At 23.9% G+C, this 16365-nt stretch overlaps 1 protein-coding gene across 5 annotated transcripts; it reads left to right on the top strand.

Moving 5' to 3' along the window:
- Positions 1 to 70: 70 nt before the first annotated feature.
- LOC113549380 (neuropathy target esterase sws) lies at positions 71 to 14130 on the top strand. 5 transcript variants are annotated; one of them, XM_026950655.1, is made up of 23 exons: positions 73 to 305; positions 481 to 549; positions 1333 to 1408; positions 1490 to 1587; positions 1844 to 1957; positions 2113 to 2210; positions 2299 to 2539; positions 2729 to 2938; positions 4089 to 4161; positions 4224 to 4420; positions 4731 to 4939; positions 5976 to 6107; positions 7449 to 7572; positions 7968 to 8124; positions 8298 to 8677; positions 8802 to 8984; positions 10708 to 10863; positions 10945 to 11064; positions 11241 to 11427; positions 12280 to 12396; positions 13182 to 13393; positions 13463 to 13552; positions 13968 to 14130. In XM_026950655.1, exons 2-23 carry the CDS (start codon positions 535 to 537, stop codon positions 14073 to 14075), a joined length of 3297 nt encoding a protein of 1098 aa, XP_026806456.1. In that variant the 5' UTR covers positions 73 to 305; positions 481 to 534; the 3' UTR covers positions 14076 to 14130. The 5 variants fall into 5 exon arrangements, with proteins under 5 accessions (XP_026806455.1, XP_026806456.1, XP_026806454.1 ...); XM_026950653.1 differs by having other exon boundaries at positions 381 to 549; XM_026950654.1 differs by lacking the exon at positions 12280 to 12396 and adding an exon at positions 12682 to 12798 and having other exon boundaries at positions 71 to 549.
- Positions 14131 to 16365: the final 2235 nt, after the last annotated feature.

Below are 16365 nucleotides of genomic sequence, written 5' to 3'. Positions count from 1 at the left end.
AACACATGTTCGATATCATTATTGTTTCGTGATATCATTGTTGTGTAATTCGGTCATCTAAATATAGTATTATATAGTAAATACAACTGATATATGATTAAAAAAACTATATAATGACCACAATAGTACAATACTATAATACTACAATCACGCCATAGTAGACCACTATGGTCTATGTTTATTGGCATTTGGCTCTAAGGTCTATAAAGTATGAATCTTACAAGTTACGACAGGTCGACGGTAGTCAGTTACTCATGCTACTTCTAATGTTCCTATGACTGTATTGAATTCAGAATAACAAACAAGTTTGTTTATACTATACACCTATATATTCTTTGCAATATTATTTGACTTGTAATTTGTTAATATGGTATAATTAGTTGCGCGCTCATTGTATGTTTTGTAATCATTCTTGTCTGTCTTACAAATTGTCAACACTTTTATACAATGGGATTATTTGACTTCATTCATTCCTTCCAGGATGTTATTTATAATTCAACATTTCGACAATGGATAATATCAACTTATCCGTTCATGCTACTAACAGAAGTAAGTATCATACGACTTACTTTAATATTCATCTTTTATTTGAATGTACCTGCTCCCTATATAATTTAAAATACTATGCATTCATTTAATATATTATGATTGCCCCTCCTGTGTGATAAATTACTTAGTATATAATTAATGTTGAAAATCACAAAGGAATTCATTTTTATAGTTGTAATTGTTGTACAAGTTGATAATGCAAGTTGACAATTTAATAGAATTACATGTTGTGTCATATTTTATGATTTTAAATTATGAGTATTATACCTATTTAAAAAAAATATATACATATATTTTTCTCTTTGTTTGATATATATATATTAAATATAATTTAACATTATAGGTGCCTATACAGTAAAATTTAAAATAATGAAATATTGGTAAACAATTAATAGTTAAATTATATTTGTACTTTTAAACTATACTAATTGAATAGCTGTTATCTAACGTATCATTAGTTTAAATTTAAAATGAATTACTTGATTGTTTTAATAATTTACTAGAGGGAAAAATATACTAAATATGTCAAGTATTCAAAAATGTAATGTGTATATAAAGTCTAACACCAAAAATAAAGCAAATCACATTGAAGTAGGAATAGAAGCATATTTGTATAATATATAAAATAAAAACCCAGCCCTATAAACTGTTATTATGTACTTTTATGACTATGTATGTATATTTTTCTTTAATAATTTCGTGTTACACCTTTAAGTAGATTTAACATAAAAATATATAAATTTATGTACCTAATTATTATGTTTTATTATTTATTTTTTTAAGAAAATGTTGATAATTATTGGATGCATAATAGTATCGATATTATTAAGAGTTGCTTTCTACAAATGGAAATCAAAATGTAAGTTATTTATACAAAAAAATAATAACAAATGAATTATTTAACCAATAACAATGTTTATACTCATATATTTATTTTTAGTTCTTGTGATTCGAGGAAGTAACATCTCTACTGTTCCAAAAACAAGGTTTCGAAAACGTGATAGAGTTTTATTCTATGGTAGAAAAATGTTGAGAAAGGTATACATATAACATATTTATTATTATGTTTCAAGACAATTTAATTCATGGAACAATTGGAACATAAATTGCTATAATTTGTGTTTCAAATTATTTCTTCATACTATTTAAATATAAAATATAATATTGATTTACTATAAAAAATATTTTTATTTAAAGTATGTTTGTACAGTTTTTATTAAAAATACTTAAATTGTATTTTTCCAATTATAGTTTAGCATGTTTATAATTTAATATACATATAATTATTTTTAAGGTAAAAAACATATCAGGACAAGTGCATGGCCAGGGGAAAAAAAGAAAATTAGTAATCAAATTCGCTAGGCGTTTACTACAAATGAGAAAAGAAACATTACCTCAGAGATTAAATGTATGTTTTTTATTTTTACTTTATTCTGTTAAAATGAATTCAATTTGAAATTGTGGTATAGTAGGTATTATAAATTTAAAAATCAAAAACCATTAATTATATTTTTCAAGGTTTGTTTATTTTGATGTGCTGTTTTACATTGTTCTGTGTAATAGGTATTGGAACCACCTGCTGAGTATTTAGAGGAGGAATTAATAACCAAAGATGGGCAAAATGTTCCTCCTGACGCTTTTTATATGCTACAAAGTATTCGGTAAGTTAGGTTTTTTTTTATTTAATATGAACAAACCCCTATTTTATAAAATTGATCTTATTTAATTTGTATTATTTTTTTATTTTAGAGTTTTTGGCCACTTTGAAAAACCTGTATTTTTAAGACTCTGTCGTCATACTGAAATTTTAAATGTACATGCTGGATCACATTTGTTTAAAGTTGGTGATCCTGATGAAAATGTATTCATTGTCCAAAGTGGACTTGTTAGTGTAAATATCACTTCAATTGATGGCAGTATTATACCTTTGAAATTAGTAAAAACTGGAGATTGTGTTACATCATTATTGAGTTTTACTGATGTTCTCACCGTAAGTAACAATATTAGGTATATGGTTTCCTAAGAGGACAGACCCAAGTTTTGCATTCACTTGGTATCGGTGAATACCACAATTAGAGGTGCAGAAGCATTTGTTAAAATAATATTATGGGTCCGTTCTCCTATGAGACAAAGTATAATCATTTATTTGTTTTATTTTGTGAATAAATATGTATCTTAGGGTCATAAAAAGAATTATAAAACCGTTAGTGCTCAAGCACTTGAGGATAGTACAATAGTAAGATTACCAGTGGCTGCATTTCAAGAAATCTTCCATGATTATCCAGATTCATTAATTCAAATAATCCAAGTGGTTATGGTCCGTCTACAAAGAGTTACATTTACAGCTCTTCATCAGTATTTAGGACTATCTACTGAGTTAGTACAAAACGTAAGAATAAAAAATGGTTAAATTAAATCAAAATGTATTTAATTTTAGATTTTAAGCAGATGGATGAATATATTAATTTTGATTTGTTGAATTTTTATATTAATAAGTGTTGTTTATAAATTATTCTAGTAAGTACTTTGATGGAAGGGTTAGAGGTGAAATTTCCAATATTTTTTTAAATAACTGTGATGAAATAAAAATAAATTAATCACACATTCTTAAAATCACAAATATAAACGAAAAAATATCTAGTAAAATTAATATGTGAACTATTTTTTTTTTTATATAGAAATTTGCAAAATAAATAAATTATTAAAAAAAAATAATTAACAATGATTTTCCCTCTAATTTTTCGTGATTCAAAATCAAAAACATAAATTGTGATAACTTGAAAGTTTAATATTATTATATAACATCAATATGATATAAAATATACAATATTTTTTAGATAAAATTAATTCTACATGTCCCTTATAACAAATTTGAATTAAAAATGAAAAGCATGTGTTGTCTTAAAAACATTAAGATTTACGTTTACAGAAATCCATTTTGTATTGTTAGTTAATAGTTTTAAATTTACTTATTATCAAATTTAAAAGGAAGAACATTATCTATTATTTAAAAAAATTAAAAACATTAAATGAGAATTTTTATTATTTAACATACTTTTAACTTATTTTAAAATTCAAATTTTTTAAATAAAATCTTGAAAGAGAAAATTTACCTATTTTTATATTTGATAATAGGTAAATTTACTGTATTTTTTAAAAAAAACGAACACAAAATGGATTCTGATGTATTCAAATGTTTTTTCTTGTGTGTTTGTTAGACACCAGCACATGGAGATACCAAATCTTTTCTTCAATTTCAAAGTAGATTCAAAACTTACTATGTAGCAGTGAGAACTGCACACTTAAAATAAATATATAATATCAAAGATATTATTTGTGTCAATAATTAATATTAAACTATTATTAAGTTAGAGCACTAGTGAATGGTTTAACTGTTTAGGTTTTTATCACTACTCTCTTCAAAAATGTATCTAGAATTCCTGTAAAATTGTATTACAAAGTATATTTTTATGGTTAATAAATTGATACATTTTCTTAGTAATTATAGTTTATAATATGTACAAAAAAAATTTTTTCAGGGTTTAGATGAAAGAAAAATGAGTCCTTTCATTTCAGAAAGAAAAAATGAGTCTTCTATGTTTTCACAACAAGGTATGTTTTAAATATTAAATATTAATCAAATTTACCGATACAATTTTACAACATTTGTATAGAAACTTCTATAAGTGAGAAAAAGTTGGAATCATTTTTAAATCAGCCAAAAACTGATCAAAAAGATTGGTATCTTAAAATTGCAATAAAAGTTTTTGTTAAAAAACTCCAACTTGATAATGAAGATTTATTATTGGGAAAAGTGGAAATTCGTAAAATTCCTACCAATACATTTGTAATGCAAGAAGATTCTCATAAGGTATGATTCTTGTCTGTAATTTATCTATAAATTATATAAGGGTTGTATCTAACAATTAAAGAGTATTTATTTATAGTGGAAAAAAAATATATAAAAAACATTAAATACCAATAGTAAAAAAAAAACGATTTCAATATTTATAATTTTGAATCTATTTTAATATTTGCTTACAAAAAAAAAAAAAAAAAAAAAACAAAATATTAAAATAAATTCTATTTTATATTAAACTCATATAGGATTCCTTTATTATTTTTAATTATTTGAGAATAACTTTTTACTTAGATATTCTATAATATGAATAATTTTTCAGGATGCTGCATTAGTTTTGTTGTTAAATGGATCAATTTTAGTATCACAAAAAATGGACCCAGAAGGATTAACTGAAGCTTATATGTATTCAGTTAATCCTGGAGATATTGTTGGTGGATTAGCTGTGTTAACTGGGGAACCTGGATTTCTGACGTTTAGAGCCGACCGTCCTAGTGTTATTTCTATATTATCAAAAAAGACTGTTTATGAGTAAGTTATATTGATTATTATGCCATCAATAACTGTTTTTATGTTATTTTGATTTGATACCTAGAAAATTGATAATTGGTGTTCCTTAATGCAAATTTCCAATTTTAAGTATATTTTAGGTTGATGGTTTTTAGAAAAATATTTTATTAATGGTATGTTATGATTGTTATGAATGTTATGATATAGCTCTTTGTGCTATTAGACTTAAGATAAAAAATATTATAATAAAGGTTTTTATATATTTATATTTATAGATCTATAATAACTAAGGTTCGCGGTTTGTGTTGCACTAAAAATTCTAAATACTAAAATATTCAGCTCATTTTTTTTAATTTGAAAAAAACCTTTAATGTATATTTAATTTAAAAAAAGTATTAAATAATTGAAAATTGATTATAATTTATTATTTTATAGTTGCTTGATAAGACATTGTAATTATATATTCTATCCATCTCATTAACTTATACCATATAAAATGAGTGTTTAATGATTAAAGAAACAGGATAATATATATATGTTCTCTTGTTGATTTTTTTTTATATTTTAATTTTTAAGTGTGTGGACTGTTATAATCATGAAAAATATCTATAACTTGTTTTAAAATGTATTATAGTAGTATTATAAAAAACTTATGAAATAGCAAGGTTTGATCATAACTGATACAGATACTTGTAAAACCTTTAGTAATTCTAATTTATTTTAGAAAATATTTTTTCAAATGTTACCCACACATAATAAAAACGATAAAATGCCAAAAATTCAATAATGTGCTAAATAAGCAAGTATATGTTTTTTCTAAATATGGAAAAATATACAGTTGAATTTTGTTTCTAATTTTGTCATTTCACAAAACAAATTTATTATTTTTCTATGCCCATTACAGTAAAACAAGCAAACCCTGAACCCAGTTAAAATATTTTTATTTCTATTATTTTTACAATATAATTGAATCCTAAAATAATGTATTGAAAAATTTGTTATAATTTATAACAATTATTATCTCGAAAAATAAATTGTTTAATATTTTTTTAAACAGGATAATGAGAGTAAAACCACAAATTGTTTTGCCTATAGCAAATACAGTGGTTACACGTTTATCATCATTTGTACGTCAAGTGGATTTTGCATTAGATTGGTTGTTTATTGAAAGTGGACGTGCAGTTTATAGGCAAGTTAAAAATGTTTTCTTTACTTTTATAAAAATAGATAATATATATTCTATCCAGCAAGGAAAACACACCTCGGGCCGACCAAAGTTTTGGTTTTTCTGCACAACACTATTAGGGTGACCAGTTTTGATACTTTTGGGTGGTTAGGTGGATGACGGTTGGTGGGATGAGTTTAATCAGCGCATTCTCTTGCTGGACAGAGTATAGAGCTTTTATTTTTCCTTTTGTAATATCCTACCATATGGTTTACTGATTTATAAAAATTTATTTTATTTATTGAAAGATGCCTGTATACAATATAGTATAGTTTTAATTGAGATACATTTAGTATTTGTTGTATTATAATATATTGATTATACACCTAAACACATAGCACAATTCAATATGAAATCTGTTTTTAAAATTGTTGTACTTAAAAAGACGCTACCCATGAATATGTTGGTTCCGTTTTAACTAAACATAAGAAATATACAGTTTGAGTTTAGCAGAACCATTTTTTGTGTTAGTTAAAATATTAGATTGAACTGGCCAAAGTTAAGAACATTATCTGTGTTGTACTTAGGCGTATGCATCTATTTTTTAAGTAAAATATGAATATTTTTAATTTTTGATAATTTACATACTTATATTTTCCTTAAAAATTAAAATATTACAAAAGTTGACACTGGTTCAGAAAATATTGTTATCTTTAAGTCTGATAATAGTCTTAAAGTTTATAAATTCACTTTCAATTCATTTCAACAAAATTTCCGTTATAACAAAAAAAAAATTTGGTCCTCTGGAGTTCGTTGTAACGGGATTTCTTTGTATAATAAATGTCATAATCCACAAATAAATTGCAATTAATTAAGAATACATTATTTAACCAAGGAATTATTTTTGAGGGTTGGAAATTAATGTTGACAATTAATGATCAAATGAAAATTTCTCCTTAGGTCATTTCTTACAAAAATTGCACTTTTTATTTTTTAATGTAGCTAAGGTTACAAAAAAGTGTGATATAATAATTGTAAAAATTATAATACATAAATGTAAATTTTGAAAAACTATAGTATATTATTATTTGAATACTTTTGTATTTAATTTAGCTGCTTTTTTTACAAAATAATGTACATTTTGTACATTACACATTGCAAAATATTATATAATTTATATTTATATAAAAATATTGAACCATAAAAAACTTATTAATTTAAATATTATATTAAGTATAATTTATTGTCACAATATTTTCTATTGTATCTTATATGCACTCTAAACACTAATAAAACAAGTAATTAAATTGATGACGGAATTAATAACTAGTATGAAATTATATTTTATGTATTTATTTATTACAGACAAGGTGAAGAATCTGACAGTACATTTATTGTATTGAGTGGCCGGTTACGTTCTGTTATCACACATGAAAATGGTAAAAAAGAGTTGGTTGCTGAATATGGAAAAGGAGATCTAGTAGGAATCGTGAGTTTCTAATTATGAAATGTTTGGATATTGATCATAATAGAATAAGCTAGAATGCAATAATATTTTCATTTGTAAGCAGTGGTGTGGCAAATTGAGAATTTTCCTTAGGCAAAGAAAAATATACCAAGAACCCACTCATTACTTAAGTCACAAAAAATGGTGGTGGGTGGAAATGAACCTCTAATTTCAAAGAGTTTATATTTTGAATAAATCATATAGCATACTACTTTTTATAAACAGATTTATTTTTGATCCTAAACAGTAAATTGATTACATTTTTATTTATAAAAATTACAAAATCAAAAAGCATTATTTTGTTTTATTTGTATCCCTTTTTTTATTATTATTAACTATTATTGTCATGTTTTATTATAATAATTGTATCTATTTAGGTAGAAGTAATTACCCAAACACCTAGAGGAACAACAGTTATGGCAGTTAGAGATTCAGAACTAGCCAAATTACCAGAAGGATTATTTAATGCGATTAAGAAACGTTTTCCTGGTGTTGTTTCTACTCTTATTAATCTTTTGGGACATAGAATTTTAGGTAATTTTAAAATGTACTTTTTGTATTTTTTTTTTTTATTGTATAATAATATAAATTACAATAATATGACAACCTTTTAGTGTTATACAAAGTCATTATGTAAACTAATAAATCATTTTATATTTATAAAATAAGATTATTAAATTGTTTACATCTAAATTATTATATTTCAGGCACTTGGCAGAAACCTACAATTAGTAAAACATTAGATACAAGACCAACACAAAGTAATTTTTCAACTATTGCTATTGTGCCTATATCAGATGATGTACCACTAACAAGCTTTACATATGAACTTTATCACTCATTGTGTTCTATTCGTTCAACTTTACGGTTAACTTCTGAATTTGTTAGAAGTATGTTGGGAAAATCAATAATGGATTTGAATAATGAGTACCGCTTGACAACATGGTTAGCCCAGCAAGAAGACCAATATAAGATTGCACTTTATCAATGTGATTATTCATTTTCTTCCTGGACTCAGCGTTGCATTCGACAAGCAGATTGTATATTGCTTGTTACACTAGGAAATAAACAACCTACATTAGGAAAAGTAAGTTTACGATTAACTTTTTTTTATATTTCACAATGATTATAATTTTAAAGGTTAATTTAGTATTAACTCTTAAAAAATAGTACTTATATTTATTGTTAATATTCAATACTTTTTTTAATAGTATGAAAAAGATATTGAACGCCTAGCACTACGTACCCATAAAGAATTAATTTTGATACATAGAGAAGATTCAGATTTACCATCTAATACTGTTGAATGGCTGAATATAAGATCATGGGTATCTTCACACCACCATGTACAGTGTCCTAAACGTATATTTTCTAAACGTTCTGTCTCAGTAATTGTAAGTGTTTTGTTATTAATAATCTAGTATATAGGGATCCATTGCATTACAATAATTTCCATTGATATCTACTCTTATTATAATTATTGTTTTATTACCCATAAAATTATAGAATTATATTCATTATTGAATATAACAATGTTAAGATAAACATTGTAATACAAACCTTGTTTGGTTGCAGTTTTCAAATTGGGCGGTAGGTTATAACAAAAGACCAAAAGTACAGTTAATTTAACAGATATAAGATAAATATATAGATAAAAATAATCATTATTAATTTATTTTATTTTTAAAACAATTATATAATTTTCATTAATTCCATTCTTTAATACTACATAAAAAACCAAAATAATAAATAGTTGTTAATTTAAAAAAATCATCATCACATTACTGCCATACATAAAATAGTCTGACATCAAAACTCTACATTAAAGATTAGATAATAAATATACATTAGATAATAAAGTAATAATCTTTAGATCAGCATTATAGACCATATATTAAGGTTTAGGACATAAGGTATTAAGTACTTATTAATATACCAAGTAAATAATAACATTGTATAGTATCATGCTAAATGTGTTCATTGTTATTCAATTATCCCTCATGTGTTGTTTACATTTGATTATGTATAACAGAGGTCACCAATTAATATTTTTAAAGGGCCACATTAGGAATCTGAAAATGTTTTCTGAACTATCAAAATTCTAAGTACATATTTATATTTTACATTATTTCAAAACCAATAATATTTAATAAAAATAATAATTTACAATAATAACAAATATAATTTTGTCATAATATGTGGTGTTATTTATTCTTTATCTATGGGCCAGATAAAATTTGTTTGCCATTTGGTGACCCATTGTATAATATACTAAAAATCATATTCAGCAATTCTAATTTTGTGTTCTTAGCTTAAATATTAGAGCTAATGGTCAATTATCAAACTTAAAGTTAAGAACTTTTTCTGTATTTTCTTGTTGGATTTTACAATGTTTAAAATTATTAAGAAAATTATGTGTGTGTGTGTGTGTGTGTGTGTGTGTGTGTGTGTGTGTGTAAAATGTTAAAATCTAGTAATTTTGTTAACCCATTTAAAAAAATAAAATACTGTAAATAATATACAAGATAACACAAATAATGTTCTTAACTTTAAATTTGATAGTAGGGTCTATTCATTCATATAATAAATCTAACAACACAACATTTGAAATGCTGAGTTTGCTGATTTGCTATATTGTCCATGTCTAGACATGCTATAGTATATGCAAGTGTAACGGCCTCATAGAATTCTATTTTTAAAATAGATTAAAATTTGTATAAAAACTTAAATTTACTAGTTATTAATTAATTTTAGATTCCGAACAGAGTTGATAATCTGATTTCTCTGATTTGGAGTGATGAATTTATTGATTTTACAATAAATGTTAGTTTTTTTTTGTCTGACACCATTTTATGGAACACTAAAAATGCTTCAATCTTCAACTTTGAAGGAGGTTTCTTGTAGTGAATTGGATCTAATTAATACTTCAGGTGATCTAAAGTAAAAAAAAGTTAAAAGTAAAACAAGTTTAGTCTTATGCAAAACCAGTTTATATAGTATAATTATCTTATAAATATTAGATTAAGTTTGATTAATAAGTATTACATTTTAAACCTACAAGTTATGATTTTTATAAAATATAAATTAATAAATAACATAGCACATATTATTATATAGAGTGATCAATATGAAAAAATATTAAAAACAGAAGTCAACATACATTCAGATTATTCTCGTTTAGCCAGATGGTTAACAGGGACTTCTGTGGGTCTGGTGTTAGGTGGTGGTGGAGCAAGAGGTGCGGCTCATATAGGAATGATAAAAGCTATACAAGTATGTTATTATTTTATTTTTATTTTTTAATTAGGATTTTATTATATAATAAAATATTATATTTATATTTTTGTTCATCAGGAAGCTGGTATTCCCATAGACATGGTTGGTGGTGTGAGTATTGGTGCTTTTATGGGAGCTGTATGGTGTAGCGAAAGAGATATTATTGGAATGACACGTAAAGCAAGCTCTTGGGCTGAGGTATAAAAATTTAATACTTTTATGTTTTGATTAAATTTACAATAACATAACATAATATAAGTATAATTGTTATTCCTTGAATTTATTATTTAAAAATTAATGTAATAACCTTTAATTTATAAGAATTATTATACATTAAAAAAAGTATAATAATAAATTCAAAATTATTTTTTTAGTCAATGACAAATCGTTGGAGGCAAGTATTAGATTTAACTTGGCCATCTACATCTATGTTAACTGGTCAATATTTTAATCATACATTGATTTCTGCTCTTGGAGAAACACAAATTGAAGACTTGTGGCTGCCATATTTCACAATAACGACAGATATATCAGCTAGTAAAATGCGAATTCATACACACGGTATAATTAATTCTTTATTCAAACATTTTATTATGCATGTGAGATATAAATAATAAATATCTATTGATAATAATTATCAATGCCTATTGTGTATAATGTGTGTTAAACATTTGAGATAATTCAAACAAAATTCATTATTATTTCCTAAATTTAAAAAAATACTTATATATTATTTAAATATTTTCTTTTAATACGGTTTTTTTTCTATACATATATTTTTAATAAGTATAATATACTGGTTTTACAAAAGGAATAAATATATATTTATTTTAAATTTTACTGTACATTGAATTTTAAACGTGTTTATTTTTATTTTTTTGTTATGACAATTTGTAATTTAATCTTTGTCTCATGTATTATAATTTAATCATCAACTAAAACTATAGATATTTAATTAATATATATTTACATTTTGATAGTGATACTTATGATAATAATTACGGATTAGGTCAAATACATTTATAAATTACAATAAATTATTATTGACATACGTTTTGTATATACTCAATAGTGTGTGTAAATAAATTAAATGTTTTCAAGGGACTTTAACTTTTAAGTAATATTAATTATTTTTTTAAATGATACAATGTTACAGTTTAAAAACATTAATTATTTAAAACATATCTATATTAACACATAAAAATGCTTATCGCACATACATATTTACAGTAACTATACATATTTTACTATTTATCAATAAAATGAATTATTTTTTAATGATATTTGTAAATGATTTATACTAAGTTATATATTGGATTAAAATGTTATAACAACATTATTTCTATTTTTAAATGAATCGACATTTTTTAGAGATAATTTTTATTAATTTGAATAAGCGGTTTTATATTCTAGGATCTTTATGGCGCTATGTTCGATCATCAATGTCTCTATCCGGTTACATGCCGCCTTTATGCGATCCAATAGATGGACACTTATTATTAGATGGTGGATACATAAATAATTTACCAGGTATATTAATCACAAGTTTTACGTAAAAAGATTATTTAAATAAAATAATTTTTTTTCAATTAATTTAAACAATACAAATGATATAACACTTAAATTATAATTTTTAATTCTCAAATTTATGTTATGTAGCATGAAATAAAATTATATAAAGCATATTAATTTGCAGCTAAAATTCCTTTAGGTAGTAATTATTAATTTGATATTGGAGAAATGTATGTGCGATAGACATTATTGGTTGAACATTTTTCTTAGCCAAGATGACCTTAATTAGTATATGGTAAATAGGTTATGTTTGGAGGTATGTAAGAGCAAGTATGTCAATTGCTGGTTTATTTCCTCCCATGTGTAATCCCGACGATGGACATTTACTTGCTGATGGCTGCTATGTAAACAATGTACCAGGTAAGTATTTGATAATATAATGAAGTATCAATGTCAATTGATATTTTTAAAGATGTATTGATGTATTTTGAAGAAAAATAGGTATAATAAATATCCCCACTCCTCACAGATACTTAAGACATTATATATTATCCAATTTCACTAATATGTTATCATTGTTATTGAAGTATTAGTATTAATAGCACATACATACTCCAATAATCAAAATAATATTTAATAATGTAGTACTATTATTATTTTTTTCATATTTGATTAAATATATTCCAACAAGGAATTTAAGTTAAATATTATTGAATTAAGAACTTATTTATATTTTTATTAGTCATAATGCTAAATAATGCTAAATGTTAACTGTCAATGATTAAAATGTTTATACAATTTAGCTGACATTATGCGTAATCTTGGAGCAAAACATGTTCTCGCTATTGATGTTGGATCTCAAGATGATATGGATTTTACCAATTATGGAGATAGCTTGTCTGGATTTTGGTTACTGTGGAAAAGATTTAATCCTTTTACTGCATCAGTTAAAGTTCCAAATCTAGAAGATATACAATCTCGACTTGCATATGTCTCTTGTGTTCGTCAACTTGAGGTAAAATTGTTCTGTTTTACCATAATTGTTAACATTTTTATTAATAATTTTTTTTTTTTTTAAATAAAGGTGGTAAAAACGAGTGATTATTGTCAATATATAAGACCTCCAATTGACAAATATAAAACACTTCAATTCAAAAGTTTTGAAGAAATAAAAGTAATTATGATGACACTAATCAAATAACAGTAATTCAATAATAGAAAGTTCAAATGATGTAACCCACAAAAATAAGATTTTCAGCAATGATAATAATGTTTATAGTTTTGTTAAAAATGATTTAAGGCCTTAAGGATTGTGGTACTTGGGAAAAATGTGTATTATTATTATTAGTTTTTTACCGTTGTCAGTTTAAGTCACTATTTTATTGATAGTATGGGTTACATCAATTGACTTTATACCATCAATGTTTAAGATCATTGATTAATTCAATACTTTAGAAACTACAGTTTAGGCCATTATTCTTAAACTATTTATCTTCAAATTTATATTGTTTGGTATTATATGTGTAATAATTCTAATAAATTAAATGTATAAAATGATAAAGATATAAATTGTTTTGATTATCTTTTAGGAAGTAGGTTATCAACACGGTAAGACATATTTTGCCGGCTTAAAGTTAGCTGGAAAAATTCCATTTGGAAAACAAGAGTCCATGATGTCTCACATTAAAACTGACTAACACCTGTATCTAGGTATTATTCAAACAATTTATTCTAGTTACAAATTAATTGAAAGTAATTATGATTTTATCATTAATTTATATCTATTTGTATAATATTAATGTAGGTACTTTGTATAATTAATGAATCAAAAATATTTTTGTTTTTAGAAAATCAAAAAAAAAGTATAAAAAATTACAAGTGATAAACTATTGTGATACAAAAATTAACCTTATTTCACCTATACTTACAATGTTAAATGTAATTTAGATATTATTATTGTATATAATTTAGATGTTTATATTGTATATAATTATTTCATATTATCTGTGAAAGTTTTGTATGTCAATGAAACTTGAAAAAAAAATATTTTTAATTTATCAATATAAGGTATTTTATATTTTTATTTTTCTTACTTAAGCTTTTATAGTTTTATTGTTAATAAAATAATAATACTTTGTATTGTGTTTTTATACATTTTTATAAACTGCAATAGTTATCAGATTGATAAAATGCTTTATTTTGGTAATAGCATTAAAATCAAAAGTTATAATAAAGAAAAATATTTTATAACTTCAAAATTTAATAAATTAATTTTTTATTAAATGTTTAAAAACTAAAATTTAAAACATTTTCATTTGGTGTACTTGTTTTTTTTTGTAGACCTATTTTTTCAATAAATGTATATGTTATTGAAAACATACATCATACTAATTACTTAAAATTATATAAAAGAATATATTTTCAATGACAAATATATTCATAAAATGGCTGTAACTGTGCAAATACAATTGAATTTTATACAGAATGCTTTTATAATAGTTATCTAATTCCATTGACCATTCAAAAAAAAAAAATGTTATTCCTTGTTAAGTACGCATTCAAATTGATATCACAATATTTTTACATTTCCTGCCTCTAAGTGTCAAAATCAAAACAATTATGATACTCATGAGCCATGAGAACAATTAGAACAAAGAGGATTATAGTCCAATTTATACTTTTTTTTTGTTAAGAAAATATTTACAATCTGTATACAAATGATACAATAGGTAAATTTTAAAATATATATGTACAAGGCATGGAGGCGTGATAGAAGGGGGCATACATTGACACTACTTCAAATATTATTCTTTATTTTGTTTTAATTAAAACATTATTTTTTTTTTTTTTGGCTGATTATTAAGAAAATCACGTGATCAGTTACGTTGTAGACGGTAAGGACTGAGGACGATTGTTGGGAATGGTGGTAGAGAAAAGATTAGAAATTAGAGGGTTTGTGTGATTATGTGTGTGCACGTGGAAGTTTGAGTAATAAATGTGGTAGAGCTGGTATAGTCATAGTGCAGATACGTCAGGACGCCATATCCGCATGTGTTGTCTCTGTCTTACTAATGTACATTATAACAAATTTTCGTTCAGCAAAATACATTTTGTGATGTTAGCTGTATTAGTATATTAGAGTAAATTTATCTATAATCAAATTTAAAGAATATTATTTAGACAATGATATATGATTTTATTGATGTTATAATTTTAAAGTTATAATATTTTAGATAATTGTAACTCACTTTAAAATTATAATATCATTAAAAGCATATGTCATTGTCTAAATATTATTCTTTCCTTTGAATTTGACTATAAATAAATATTTGTCATATTCATAACTCACCTAAAAACTAAAATATCATAAAAAACCAACGAGAAAACATAGATTATGTTCTTACCTAAAAGTTTGAAAACAGGTCAATTCACTCTAATATCAACATAGGTATTAATATATATATTTTTTCTATGCATTATAATTGACATTTAATATTATTAATATTATATATCTTTTTTTATTTATATATTATTGACCGTAATTCAAAAAATTGACTATTTGTTTAAAATTATTATATTATTTGCATATTATTGATATTTTAACAACATAAGTATAAATATAGGACTTCTAGATATTAAAATATAGGTACCATATCTTAAGAGGACGTATTTACACGTATTTATTAGAATATACATTTTAGTTTTGAATATTATACAATTATTATCATTTAAAATCTTACAAAATTTCATATGGGGTTATTTTTTGGCAGGATTTTTTTCGGGGTAAAGGTACTGACGATGACGTACTGATAAAAGAAGTACATTGCAACAAATTACAAAATGACCAACTATACATCGCTATACCTATTATAATATAATTAATTAATTTAATCAACAAAATTATATCGATAAAAATAATTGTTTATGTTTAATGCCACTTTATCCATTACATTTCATTTATTATTATACAACAGTATGTTATTTTCA

Source organism: Rhopalosiphum maidis, chromosome 1 (assembly GCF_003676215.2).
Source record: "Rhopalosiphum maidis isolate BTI-1 chromosome 1, ASM367621v3, whole genome shotgun sequence".
NCBI classification, from domain to species: domain Eukaryota; kingdom Metazoa; phylum Arthropoda; class Insecta; order Hemiptera; family Aphididae; genus Rhopalosiphum; species Rhopalosiphum maidis.
Note: the sequence above shows the minus strand (reverse complement) of the source record. Positions and strands in the feature narration are given on the sequence as shown.

What these genes read in the sequence shown, in the direction of transcription:
- LOC113549380 (XM_026950654.1), top strand. Translation starts at nt 448, where the DNA reads ATGGGATTATTTGACTTCATTCATTCCTTCCAGGATGTTATTTATAAT. An exon ending in TGCAAGAAGATTCTCATAAG is followed by an intron (nt 4,421 to 4,730) that starts GTATGATTCTTG and finishes ATAATTTTTCAG; the next exon opens with GATGCTGCATTAGTTTTGTT. An exon ending in AACAACCTACATTAGGAAAA is followed by an intron (nt 8,678 to 8,801) that starts GTAAGTTTACGA and finishes TTTTTTTAATAG; the next exon opens with TATGAAAAAGATATTGAACG.